We start from the raw sequence: 14,525 nt of genomic DNA on the forward strand, positions 1-14,525 counted from the left end.
AGCCTTATAGTGTAATAATGTGGTCGAATATTCTACCACCTTTAATATATAGTCTTTCTCTCCAGGGGCCTCATGTATCAATGGTGCAGACCAGTGGCGTCTTTAGGCCTGGGTTAGGGTTAGGCCTGGGGTTTGGCCTGGTGTTATGGGTAGGCCTTGGGTTAGGGTTAGGCCTGGGGTTGGCTTGGGGTTAGGCCTGGGCGTCTGGGACTATAGCCCCATATCTTTTATGAATAGCCCCAGAACTCAAATTGACAAAAAAAAAAATAGTCTGATATATGCATCTGTAATTCTGATCTCGCATTATGACAATGTAGACGTGTAGGCCGCTAGCGTGTACATTGAAATGTTCCACATGTACATTAAAAACCCTGTACTTTCTGTCCCTGGGAGTGGGGGGGGTGGGGGGGGGGCCTGAATGTATTGTGATCCTAGCAACGCCTCTGGTGTGTACGCACAAATATGTGCGAAAACTATGGGTACGCCATGCTATTTGGAAAAAACTGGTAGAGGAATGTCAACTGAAAAACATGGGGAGAATCTTATCAATATAAATATGAATAGCCGAGAGGAATGAACAAACAGTTTCCTACAAGAATGTAGGCTTATAGGCTACGGATATAGCAAGTGTCAAAACCCTACAGCCTGTAGCTGATCCAAAAACTATTAGAACCAATAGGTTGTAAAACGTAGCCATTTCAGTGGGCATACCCATACAGTTTGAAAACAAGACAAACAATAGCCCCATTTGCCTGTGCCTAAAGCAACACATTTGAACATTGCGTATTTTACACTACAATATGCCGTAAATATTAAAGATGCTCACTTTTACGACCTAGAGGTTATTTGTGTTTCTGAATGAGCTACAGCGTTATCACATGTTGGCTTACAATTTATAATTTGACAAAATTGACAAAACATTTTATTACTTATTTAAAATTCTTACTGAATAAAAATGAATAGAACATAAAATAGGTTCGCTTATTCACCACAGATCGAATAAAACAGCCAATAGGCCTACTAAAAATAAAAGTTAATAGGCTATTGCAATGCAGCACCAAATGAAAAATGCATTCCTCTAAAATGGAACAAGGTCTTTCCAAGAGTCATTGATCTTCAATATAACGTCTGAAATGTTATATACCTTCTCTAGGCTACTGTTTCTTTTAACAGATCTTGCATTTGCATGACAGCTTCGGCTGTACCGCCACGACCCGGTACAGTTCTCACTGGATACCATACGGAACACTGCCCAACTGCAGAGCCCCTCAACCCCACTCTGGGATCCCACTGCAGATACTTGTTCTCTGACCACTTTATTTTATTAACATCAGCCACGTCTTGCAATGCGGAATATTTATGACTTCTTGTCGGGCAACTTGATACGTTTTGGAAAAGGAACTGTTTTTAGATTTTATATCAGATAATATTATTTGAAGTTCACATTATGGGAAATATATAAAGAAAATAAATCTGACCGGTCTCCACCTTGCTTCACGTATCTACTGGAATTACACAGTCAATAAGGCTAATTTGGATACCTTATATGGGTAAGCGTTCTTTGGGCGGAGACCATAAGCTCGTTCATGTATGCAGAAGTACAGTATGGGTCTGATTTAAGAACGGACGCATGAGTATGTGTTGCGTTGGCCTGTTTTATAAATCCCAACGATTTTGTGCGCATGCAAATGGTCAGAAACATATGCAAGATAGATACATGAGGCCCCAGGCCACTACACCTTGTGGCTTTCCCCGCTATAGAGGTTCTCTCTCCAGGCCATTATACACTCAGGCCATTATACACTGTGGCTTTCCCCGCTATAGAGGTTCTCTCTCCAGGCCATTATACACTCAGGCCATTATACACTGTGGCTTTCCCCGCTATAGAGGTTCTCTCTCCAGGCCATTATACACTCAGGCCATTATACACTGTGGCTTTCCCCGCTATAGAGGTTCTCTCTCCAGGCCATTATACACTGTGGCTTTCCCCGCTATAGATGTTCTCTCTCCAGGCCATTATACACTGTGGCTTTCCCCGCTATAGAGGTTCTCTCTCCAGGCCATTATACACTGTGGCTTTCCCCGCTATAGAGGTTCTCTCTCTAGGCCATTATACACTGTGGCTTTCCCCGCTATAGAGGTTCTCTCTCCAGGCCATTATACATTCAGGCCATTATACACTGTGGCTTTCCCCGCTATAGATGTTCTCTCTCCAGGCCATTATACACTGTGGCTTTCCCCGCTATAGAGGTTCTCTCTCCAGGCCATTATACACTGTGGCTTTCCCCGCTATAGAGGTTCTCTCTGCAGGCCATTACACCCTGTGACTTTCCCCGCTATAGTGGGTCTCTCTCAAATCAAATCAAATGTATTTATAAAGCCCTTTTTACATCAGCAGTTGTCACAAAGTGCTTTAACAAAACACCCAGCCTTATACCCCAAGGAGCAAACCGTAGTGTTGAATTTCAGGCCATTGTCTCCAGGCCATTACACCCTGTGGCTGCAGTTTTCCTACAAGAACACAAAATACATGAAGTATTGCAAGAAGGGTTTTCCCATGGGCTCACCCTGTTTATAAAGGGTTTTCCCATGGGCTCACCCTGTTTATAAAGGGTTTTGCCATGGGCTCACCCTGTTTATAAAGGGTTTTGCCATGGGCTCACCCTGTTTATAAAGGGTTTTGCCATGGGCTCACCCTGTTTATAAAGGGTTTTGCCATGGGCTCACCCTGTTTATAAAGGGTTTTGCCATGGGCTCACCCTGTTTATAAAGGGTTTTGCCATGGGCTCACCCTGTTTATAAAGGGTTTTGCCATGGGCTCACCCTGTTTATAAAGGGTTTTGCCATGGGCTCACCCTGTTTATAAAAGGTTTTCCCATGGGCTCACCCTGTTTATAAAAGGTTTTCCCATGGGCTCACCCTGTTTAAAGGGTTTTGCCATGGGCTCACCCTGTTTATAAAGGGTTTTGCCATGGGCTCACCCTGTTTATAAAAGGTTTTCCCATGGGCTCACCCTGTTTATAAAAGGTTTTCCCATGGGCTCACCCTGTTTATAAAGGGTTTTGCCATGGGCTCACCCTGTTTATAAAGGGTTTTGCCATGGGCTCACCCTGTTTATAAAGGGTTTTGCCATGGGCTCACCCTGTTTATAAAGGGTTTTGCCATGGGCTCACCCTGTTTATAAAGGGTTTTGCCATGGGCTCACCCTGTTTATAAAAGGTTTTCCCATGGGCTCACCCTGTTTAAAGGGTTTTGCCATGGGCTCACCCTGTTTAAAGGGTTTTGCCATGGGCTCACCCTGTTTATAAAGGGTTTTGCCATGGGCTCACCCTGTTTATAAAAGGTTTTCCCATGGGCTCACCCTGTTTATAAAAGGTTTTCCCATGGGCTCACCCTGTTTATAAAAGGTTTTCCCATGGGCTCACCCTGTTTAAAGGGTTTTCCCATGGGCTCACCCTGTTTATACTTCATTTTTTTTATTCTGATTCTTGAGTGACCTCCTCTTGACCCTCCGCCTGATGACTGCAAGGAGGAAGGAGAGGATGATGAAGCCAGTGATGAAGGCCAGCACATCCAGTGTGAGTGGAATACTGATGGCATCATTGACTGTGTCCTGACAGAACTCTCCCCTGTAGCCCATGAGACACTCACAGGTCCTGACCGGGCCCTGAACAACACACTGACCATGTCGATGACAAAGCTGTGCCGAACAGGACTGCAGATCCAAACTCCCAGCCACACCACCCTCCTGGGTTAGGGTGGAGGAGAACGCCATGATGTCTGTGGTCACGCCACCCTCCTGGGTTAGGGTGGAGGAGAACACTGTGTGGTCTGTAGTCACACCACCCTCCTGGGTTAGGGTGGAGGAGAACACTGTGTGGTCTGTAGTCACACCACCCTCCTGGTTTAGGGTGGAGGAGAACGCCATGATGTCTGTGGTCACGGCACCCTCCTGGGTTAGGGTGGAGGAGAACACTGTGTGGTCTGTAGTCACACCACCCTCCTGGGTTAGGGTGGAGGAGAACACTGTGTGGTCTGTAGTCACACCACCCTCCTGGGTTAGGGTGGAGGAGAACACTGTGTGGTCTGTAGTCACACCACCCTCCTGGGTTAGGGTGGAGGAGAACACTGTGTGGTCTGTAGTCACACCACCCTCCTGGGTTAGGGTGGAGGAGAACACTGTGTGGTCTGTAGTCACACCACCCTCCTGGGTTAGGGTGGAGGAGAACACTGTGTGGTCTGTAGTCACACCACCCTCCTGGGTTAGGGTGGAGGAGAACACTGTGTGGTCTGTAGTCACACCACCCTCCTGGGTTAGGGTGGAGGAGAACACTGTGTGGTCTGTAGTCACACCACCCTCCTGGGTTAGGGTGGAGGAGAACACTGTGTGGTCTGTAGTCACACCACCCTCCTGGGTTAGGGTGGAGGAGAACACTGTGTGGTCTGTAGTCACACCACCCTCCTGGGTTAGGGTGGAGGAGAACACTGTGTGGTCTGTAGTCACACCACCCTCCTGGGTTAGGGTGGAGGAGAACACTGTGTGGTCTGTAGTCACACCACCCTCCTGGATTAGGGTGGAGGAGAACACTGTGTGGTCTGTAGTCACACCACCCTCCTGGGTTAGGGTGGAGGAGAACACTGTGTGGTCTGTGGTCACGGCAGAGATCTGGAAATGAAGAAAATACTGAATATCTACTCAATCTTGCTCATACTAATACAGACGTTCTCCTCAGACTTTGAGTTCATGATTCTGTTCACTGATCAAAAGTGGACAATATCTAACAAAGCTTTCTATGAGCAGAAAACACCATGGAGAACCACCATGATTGTAAGCGACCTGAAAAGAGAATGTAGGAAAGCGGAACGTAAGTGGAGGAAAACTTAACTTCAAATTCACTATGACATCTATAAACAAAGCCTTGGTTGTTTCAAAAATGAGTTACGCAGGGCCAGACAGCAACATTTATCGGGAATGATCAACAAGAATATCAACAATACCCGCACTCTATTTATCATGGTCGACAAGCTTACGAACCCAACAAAGCAGATGGCATCAGAACTCATGTCCACTGTGAAATGTAATGAATTGACGTGTTTCTTTAGTGAAATAGTTATAAGTATTAGACGGAACATCAGAACTACACAGTCTAACAAGGACTCTGTACTGTCACCATGACCACCAAGACATAACTTGGTAATTATGTTGCAATTTAATACAATTGATCAAAAATCCCTAGAAGAAAGTTTAAAGCTTCCACATCAATCAATCAATCAAATTATGCCTGGTTCCTCTCTAGGTTTCTTCCTAAATTTTGGCCTTCTTATAGTTTTTCCCAACCACTGAAATTCAACACTACTGTTGTTTGCTCCTTGGGGGAAAAGCACTTTGTGACAACTGCTGATGTAAAAAGGGCTTTATAAATACATTTGATTGAAATACATTTGATTGGGTAGGGTTGACTAATGACCTCTTAACTGGACTCCCCAAACAGAATGTAAAACAGCTGCAGCTCATTCAGAATGTTGCTGCTAGAATGTTAACCAGGACCAAGAGAACAGAGCACATCACTCTGGTTCTTAAATCTTTGCATTGGCTTCCAGTCAGTTACAGAATAGATCAGGAGAGGTCAGGGTCAAGGGTAACGCCAAGGTTTTTTACAGTTTTTTGGGATACGACCATGCAGCCGTCGAGGTTCACAGTGAGATCTGCTAGCAACGCTCTTTGTTTTTTGGGTCCTAAAAGGAGCATTTCTGTTTTATTTGAGTTTAAGAGCAAGAAATTCTCTGTCATCCACTTCCTAATATCTGAAACGCATGCTTCCAAAATAGCTAATTTAGGGGCATCTCCATGCTTCATTGAAATATATAACTGTGTGTCATCAGCATAACAGTGAAAGTTAATATTGTGATTTCGGATTACATTGCCCAGAGGGAGCATGTATAGTGAGAACAATAATGGGCCCAGAACCGAGCCTTGAGGAACTCCAAAGCATACCTTTGACTTGTCAGAGGATATGCCATCCACACTAACGAACTGATATCTTTCAGATAAATAAGATTTAAACCAGGCTAGAACATGTCCACGTAGCCCAATATTGGTTTCCAGTCTCTCTAAGAGAAGGGAGTGATCAATAGTGTCAAAAGCAGCACTAAGATCAAGAAGCAACAGGACGGATGCGGAACCTTTGTCTGAGGCCATTAGAAGGTCATTTGTTACCTTCATGAGTGCAGTCTCAGTACTATGATGGGATCTAAAACCGGACTGGAATATTTCATAAATGTTTTTTGTCTTTAGGAAGGCATTCAGTTGTTGGGAAACACATTTTTCTAAGATTTTTGAGAGGAATGGGAGGTTCGATATTGGCCTATAATTGTTTAATATGTCGGGATCTAGATTAGATTTTTTTAGAAGAGGCTTAATTTCCGCAATTTTTAGTGAGATTGGTACGCATCCGGAGGAAAGGGAGCAATTTATTATGTTCAGCATTGGCTGACCTAGCACAGGAAGTAATTTTGTAGGAATCGGGTCTAGCTGAGAGTTTGTGGGTTTAGAACACAAATTTTGTAAATGTGTCGAGCGATACGGTATCAAAAAATTAAAGTGTCCCCATTGACACCTGGTCAGGGAGGTTCAGGAAATTTTTTGGACAACTGAGATTTTGAGGACCATAACTATTTAAGGAGTCAGTTATTTGTTTTCTAATGGTGACGATCTTTTCATCAAAGTAGTTCATGTTCATTACAACTAAAGTGAAGACCCACTTCACTTGCTAAGCTTTGCTTTTTTGTTAACTTTGCAACTGTATCAAAGAGAAATTTTGGATTGTTTTTGTTCGCCTCAATCAGGTTGGAGAAATAAGCTGATCGAGCAGACGTGAGTGATTTTCGGTATTGTACTGTACTGTCTATCCAGGCTAGTCTAAATACTTCCAACTTGGTGGAGCGCCACTTTCGCTCCAATTTTCTGGAGGCTTGCTTAAGTGCTCTAGTATTGTCGGTGTACCAGGGAGCAAGTTTCTTGTTGCGTATTTCTTTAGTTTTTAGTGGTGCAACTATGTCTAATGTATTTCGCAGTATTGAGTTTAGATCCTCGATTTGATCGTTTACAGATTTATTTACTCTGTCGTTAATGAGCGAACTTGTAAGAATATCAAGGAATTTATTTGTAGTCCGAGAATTTATAGTACGGCTTTTGAAACTCATTGTTTGGGGGGCAAGTGGATTTCTTGTTTAACGGTAAATGTAATAAGACAGTGATCCGATAATCCAGGATTTTGGGGGTAAATTATTAGATCTACAATATCTATTTCTCGTGACAGGACTAAATCTAAGGTATGATTGTGGCAATGTGTTGGACCTGAGACATGTTGGATGAAACCCATTGAGTCAATTATGGCTTCAAAGGCTTTTTGAAGAGGATCATTGGAGTTTTCCATATGAATATTGAAATCGCCAAAAATTAGAATACTATCTGCCATGACTACAAGGTTAGACAAGAATTCTGGAAACTCATTGAGGAACAATGTGTATGGCCCGGGGGGCCTATAAATAGTAGCTATGTAAAATAATTTATCGGCCTGGTTAACTTTCATGAGTAAAACTTCGAAAGAATGAAACTCTGATATGTTTGAGAGTAAGTTTATATTTACTGTCATAAATATTAGCGACACACCCTCCTTTTCGGGACGCACGAGGGATATGATCACTAGTATAGCCAGGAGGAGAGGCCTCATTTAAGGCAGTGAATTCATTAGGCTTTAGCCACGTTTCACATAAACCAATAGCATCTAGTTTATGATCAGAGATTAATTCATTTACTGCAACTGCCTTTGGAGCAAGAGATCTAATATTTAGGAGTCTCATTTTGAGATGCGAAGTGATACAATTATTTTTATTTTTGACGGAGGTGGAGGAAGGCTTTATCTTAATAAGGTTGTTTTTGTTAGCACTACCTTGTTTAACTTTTCTCAGCCTGGAACGAGTCACAGTGGCAATAGGTAAAGCTGTACTAACTACTCTGGCTATGCTATTGACAGACTCCACTATGCTAGCAGGCTGGCTAACAGCCTGCAGCCTGACCTGCACCCTATCTCATGTTAAAGCTATAGGAGTGAGACTCCTGTCAATGTTCCTAGATAAAAGAAGAGCACCACTCCAGCTAGGATGGAGTCCATCGCTCCTCAGCAGATCAGGCCTGGCCCTATTTCTGGGAGAGTCCCAAAAAGAAGGCCAGTTATCTACAAACTCTACCTCCTGCGACGGGCAGAACTCCGTTTTCAGCCAGCGATTGAGTGGCGCAAGTCTGCTGTAGAGCTCGTCACCACCCCTAGCTGGGAGGGGGCCAGAGACAATTACTCGATGCCGACACATCTTTCTAGCTAATTTACACGCTGATGCTATGTTCTGCTTTGTAACCTCTGACTGTTTCATCCTAACATCGTTGGTGCCAACGTGGATAACAATATCTCTGTACTCTCTATACTTGCCAGTTTTAGACTTCGCTAGCACCAACCCCAGATTTGCGGCTACGTCGGTGGCTCTGCCCCCCGGTGAACAATGTACGATCGCCGGCTGATTCTTTAGTCTAATACTGCGTGTAGTGGAATCGCCAATGACTAAAGTTTTCAGTTTTTCAAGGCCACCGGTAGAACATGCCTGCCGATCATTCCCCTCCGAAGACGGCTCGGGCCTTGACTCCGACTCCAGTGGGGAAAACCTGTTCAAAGTCTCAGTTGGTTTTAGCAACGATTCAGGTTTAACTGGTCGACGGCATTTCTTCCCAGTGACCAAGAGAAAGTTATTGCCAGGCTGCAGGAGCTGTGCTGGGGGGCTAACAAAACTATTGTTTCTACCTGATGTTTTCATTTGAGTATTTGTTTTTATGCTTTTTTATTTTAATATTTGTTCTGCACATTGAATTGCTTCTATGTATGAATTGTCCTATAAAAATAAGCTTGCTTTCTATATGGACAATTCCAGGGATTTTTTATTTGAGCACATGAAATGGGATGAATGTGTTTATATTTCTGTTGTTTTATACACAGATCCCCTGTAGAACATGACTCTACTTAACACACCACCTTCATGTCCAAGGAATGTTTACACTGTTAACACTAATAAGAGGTCAACCTTAATACCTGTTCCTCTCAAGACTGAAAGCTCTAAGAGGACTGACAGATAACGGAAAGTATTTAAAGGTGTGCTTCAGTCACATCATTATCTATATGAAATCTATTTCCAGCTGGAAAGTCCCACATTGCAAAGTCACCATTGGTTTAGAGGACAATATAAAGAGTGACACATAATTGTAGCCTATTAGAAAATTGGTAGTGATTCTGTAGGTGTGAGATAGGCTGATGTCACTTTTAAAGAAGTTGAGATCACTTTCTATATAACGAGCATGCCCATTTCATTTATTTTCTTTAAAATGGGTTGAATTTTGTAGGAGCATGCCCATTTCATTTATTTTCTTTAAAATGGGTTGAATTTTGTAGGAGCATGCCCATTTCATTTAATTTCTTTAAAATGGGTTGAATTTTGTAGGAGCATGCCCATTTCAAATGTGATGATCATGAAACTTCAGTGCACCTTTAATATTCGCCTTCTCGGAGAAGAGTGGATTATAATACCAATAAAATGTTCATGCATATTGTTTATCTAATAAAATGTATAAATATAAAATTGGTAATCTAGTGTTTTGCATCCAGCATTTCTACATACAGAACAATACTTTGTTTCTATTCTCATGTCTCTACACCCCCACCACCACCCACACCTCACAGACTTCCAAATGTAAACAGAATACATTCAAATAATCATACATTAAACTCACATCAATAGGAATTAGCAAGATAATTGTCATAAAATAACAGTATTCTCAGCACAGATATATAGATGACAAGAAATGTTGGTATTTATGGACATTGTTGATTCGTTATGGGCTAAGCAGCTTGGAGGTGGGCTGAGCAGCTAGGACCATCCAGTCAATCAGGTCAGACTGGACCACAGCCCTTGAACAATGGCTTAAGGTGTGACACTGAACGCCAAAGGCTGGAATGGTAGATAACATTACACACCGATGTCGTCGGACGGTGTACTTACCAGTTGTTAAAGTGCAAACAATGTCTTTGGAGAGGAATCCTTGGTTTAGTCGGGGATATCCATATAAATGTAAACTGCTGCTGCTTTAGATGGTCTGAGAAATACATGTTCCTTTACAAAAGACAGCAAGAATAAAAAGGAAGAGTGAAAAACCAGATCAAACCTGAAACAGGAGCAGCCAGTCAGCTGCCCCCCCTCTATCAGATTCTCACTGGAAACAAACCTGAAGAGAGGAAAATATTGGTAGAGCAATTCAACTGTGTTTTGGGCAGTCCCCTCTGGTGTTTCTCCAAACTGCTGAGTTATCAAGAGTGAAAGGTGTTTGTGGTTAGAACATGTTGAAACCATGTTTCTGTGCAGGGCCAGACAGCTCTGCTATGTGCTGTAGTAGATAACCAGAACTAAATCTGTTGTCAGTGTTGAACACACTTGCAAATTCAAATGGGATTTAGATTGGAAATTAACTGTTGTAGTGTTAAATGGCAACTTAAATTAATTGTAACCCCCCCCCCCCCCCCCAACTAAAAGGGCAAACTAAACTTAAAAACACAATGTTTCAGTTAAACTTTGAAACACACAGTTTCTGTGGTTTGGGAGAATACCTACACCCAGCCCTGTTTCCAGGAGTCAAGCCCAATTGCTCACACCTGGACAAGGGTGTAGGAGTGACTCTGATATTTGGGGGGGTACACATTTGAGTGTGGATGTTAATTTATTTACCAAAAAACTATTTTTAATGTGTTTCTCTACTTCTAGATTCCACTTCTAGTTTGATTCTCTTTGTCCATGACTACGTTAGATATAAACATGCTCTGGTTAAACAAAATAAGGCGTTGGCATTATTTACCAATGAAGTGCGAATAGGACCAGTGCAACTGACACAGTTTCACCCAGAGGTAGTCTGGTTGAAAGTACTGGGGGCGATAATTGTTTCCACAAGGCTAACTTGTAATGCTCTTTATGTCTGGAAAGGTTGTAGCAAATAGATAGTTAACCCAAATGGTGTGGTCTACTCAATATGCTTTCAGTACCAATGCCTTGCGTGTGTTGATAGGACTCAAGTGTTCAGTGTGAAAATTCCAGTTTGACTTAAAGTAGTGATTTCTGAACATGCAATAGTCCTAAATAGCATTGGTAAATTATAGCTTGTGTGACTTTCTTGAATGGTGGGACTTTTCAGTTGGACAGGCATCTCAGATAGATGATAATGTGCATTTTTAAAATGACTAATACTGCAATGATGTTGGTAAAATCTCAGTCAGGCATGTTAGTCCAGCTTTGTTGGTCTGCTATCAGAGATCCTATTCAATGACTCGGATTGATTTACATGATGACAGATCAACAGCCTATCTTGGCGTGGAACTTATCAATAATTTACCTGTTGGCTTGTTGCCTCTTTCTCTCTTTGCTTGCCTGTTTGTTCATGTCTATCACTTTCCAGCCATTATCATACATAGCATAAACCATTTTTTTTTAATATTGAACACACTAGCTATATCTAAATTATTCAAAACATTAACTGAAGGAAATTGCCAGCTTTCGAGTGTAAATTGTTACCAAGAACCGTAGCTACTTACACTCCATTCTTCACTGGTGGTAGCTAGCTACTTGCAGACCCTATGGTGCAGACTAAGACAGAGATTGTGCAAATCATTTTAGCAGGCGTTCTTCCTTTCAAACCATTCACTATCACTTTTCCACACAGCCATAGGAACTACAGTGTTATCTTGCAAGTAAGCTACTGTAAAGTTTTTGGATTAAACTTGAAAGTATAGACAGCTAACTACGCCGTAACTATTTTTTTGCCAGAATAAAGCTTATATTTTATCACCTTCGTTCGTTCTATAGCTATGAAAATCTATTAACATTTATACACGTTGTACTTACTGTGAAAACCAAACTTATACCTACAGTAATCCCTCAGCCCGCCTACACACTGCTCGTCATGAAAGAATGAATGAAAATATTGGATTCGGTCGCGGCGGAGACGTGACAAGTTCCAAAGCGTAATCTTTTCAAAATAAAAGTGTTACGCAAAACAACAAATGTCCACTAAATGCTGCTACTCCCTGGATAAGAATAGAGAGCGAGTTATGCTGTGGGCAAAGTCTTAATGAGACGGTAGGCTGGGTATGTTGGAGGCTATACAGAGGTAGTGATAGTGTTGATCAATGGTAGTGTCTGTATTTAACCTGTGTATCCCTCCATAGATCACTGGTAGTGTCTGTATTTAACCTGTGTATCCCTCCATAGATCACTGGTAGTGTCTGTATTTAACCTGTGTATCCCTCCATAGATCACTGGTAGTGTCTGTATTTAACCTGTGTATCCCTCCATAGATCACTGGTAGTGTCTGTATTTAACCTGTGTATCCCTCCATAGATCACTGGTAGTGTCTGTATTTAACCTGTGTATCCCTCCATAGATCACTGGTAGTGTCTGTATTTAACCTGTGTACCCCTCCATAGATCACTGGTAGTGTCTGTATTTAACCTGTGTAGCCCTCCATAGATGACAGGCACAATCAAACCAGATGACACTGCACTCATGATAGCTCCATCCAGTACAATAAAATGGTTAAGGTACAAGAACACCTCATCTCATCTTCTTCCGCTTCATCCGGGGCCGGGTCGCGGGGGCAGCAGTCTAAGCAGAGATGCCCAGACTTCCCTCTCCCCAGACACTTCCTCCGGCTCTTCCGGGGGGACACCGAGGCGTTCCCAGGCCAGCCGGGAGACATAGTCCCTCCAGCGTGTCCTAGGTCTTCCCCGGGGTCTCCTCCCGGTGGGACGGGACCGGAACACCTTCCCAGGAAGGCGTTCCGGAGGCATCCGAAACAGATGCCCAAGCCACCTCAGCTGACCACTCTCGATGTGGAGGAGCAGCGGCTCTACTCTGAGCTCCTCCCGGGTGACCAAGCTTCTCACCCTATCACTAAGGGATCGCCCAGCCACCCTGCGGAGAAAGCTCATTTCGGCCACCTTTTATCCGGGATCTTGTCCTTTCGGTCATGACCCAAAGCTCATGACCATAGGTGAGAGTAGGAACGTAGATTGACCGGTAAATCGAGAGCTTCGCCTTGCGGCTCAGCTCTTTCTTCACCACGACAGACTGATACATCGACCGCATTACTGCAGAAGCTGCACCGATCCGTCTGTCAATCTCCCGTTCCATCCTTCCCTCACTCGTGAACAAGACCCCTAGATACTTAAACTCCTCCACTTGAGGCAGGCACTCTCCACCAACCTGAAGTGGGCAAGCCACCCTTTTCCGACTGAGGACCATGGCCTCGGATTTGGAGGTACTGATTCTCATCCCCACCGCTTCACACTCGGCTGCAAACCGTCCCAGTGCATGCTGAAGGTACTGGTTTGAAGGGGCCAACACGACAACATCATCCGCAAAGAGCAGAGACGAAATTGTGTGGTCCCCAAACCTGACACCCTCCGGCCCCTGGCTGCGCCTAGAAATTCTGTCCATAAAAATTATGAACAGAACTGGCGACAAAGGGCAGCCCTGCCGGAGTCCAACATGCACTGGGAACAAGTCTGACTTACTGCCGGCAATGCGGACCAGACTCCTGCTTCGGTCGTACAGGGACCTGACAGCCCTTAGCAAAGGACCCAGGACCCCATATTCCCGAAGCACTCCACAGGATGCCGCGAGGGACACAGTCGAATGCCTTCTCCAAATCCACAAAACACATGTGGATTGGTTGGGCAAACTCCCATGAACCCTCCAACACCCCGTAGAGGGTATAGAGCTTGTCCAGCCCGGATGGAAACCACACTGTTCCTCCTGAATCCGAGGTTCTATCGGCCGTATTCTCCTCTCCAGAACCCTGGCATAGACTTTCCCGGGGAGGCTGAGTGTGTGATCCCCCTATAGTTGGAACACAGCCTCCGGTCCCCCTTCTTAAAAAGAGGGACCACCACCCCGGTCTGCCATCCCAAAGGCACTTTTATATCAAAGATTTTAGAAAAGATTTTATCCCACCAAATGCTCGCTCTATTACACAAGAAACCAGGCAAGCCTAGTTCAGCCAGACCACAATAGAAAGCATTGCCCTCTTGAGATTCAAACCCATATACAGTTTTAGTCAAGGCTTACTATAACGTAACTACTGTATATTAAGCCAGCAAATGTGTTTCTCTATCCTGACCGAAAACTTCAAAAATCCAACATAAACAGTCACACTATAACCATACCGTTTTATTTCAGGCTTACTATATTGTAGTCACTAGAGGTTTTAGCCAGGAAAGTTTTCATCTATACAGAATAATTCATAATGCATACCTTGCTTCGCCTGTGAGGAAATAGGAACTTGGGACCTAGCTCTTCTTGGCCAGCTCCACTTACATTGTCTTTCAAAATTAACATTTGAGAAATGTCAATCTGGTTTCCGGGAGTACCACAGCACTAAG

General features: G+C 43.5%; 1 protein-coding gene across 1 annotated transcript; it reads right to left on the bottom strand.

Annotated features, from left to right (window-relative positions):
- Nucleotides 1–382: 382 nt before the first annotated feature.
- LOC114840411 (mucin-3A-like) lies at nucleotides 383–4,746 on the bottom strand. Its single transcript, XM_034295163.1, has 3 exons — nucleotides 4,723–4,746; nucleotides 3,949–4,666; nucleotides 383–3,897 (listed from the first exon to the last, which is right to left on the bottom strand). Exons 1-3 carry the CDS (start codon nucleotides 4,744–4,746, stop codon nucleotides 3,461–3,463), a joined length of 1,179 nt encoding a protein of 392 aa, XP_034151054.1. The 3' UTR covers nucleotides 383–3,460.
- Between the last annotated feature and the right edge of the window lie 9,779 nt (nucleotides 4,747–14,525).

The sequence above is a fragment of the Esox lucius genome, chromosome 11, assembly GCF_011004845.1.
Source record: "Esox lucius isolate fEsoLuc1 chromosome 11, fEsoLuc1.pri, whole genome shotgun sequence".
In the NCBI taxonomy this organism is placed as follows: domain Eukaryota; kingdom Metazoa; phylum Chordata; class Actinopteri; order Esociformes; family Esocidae; genus Esox; species Esox lucius.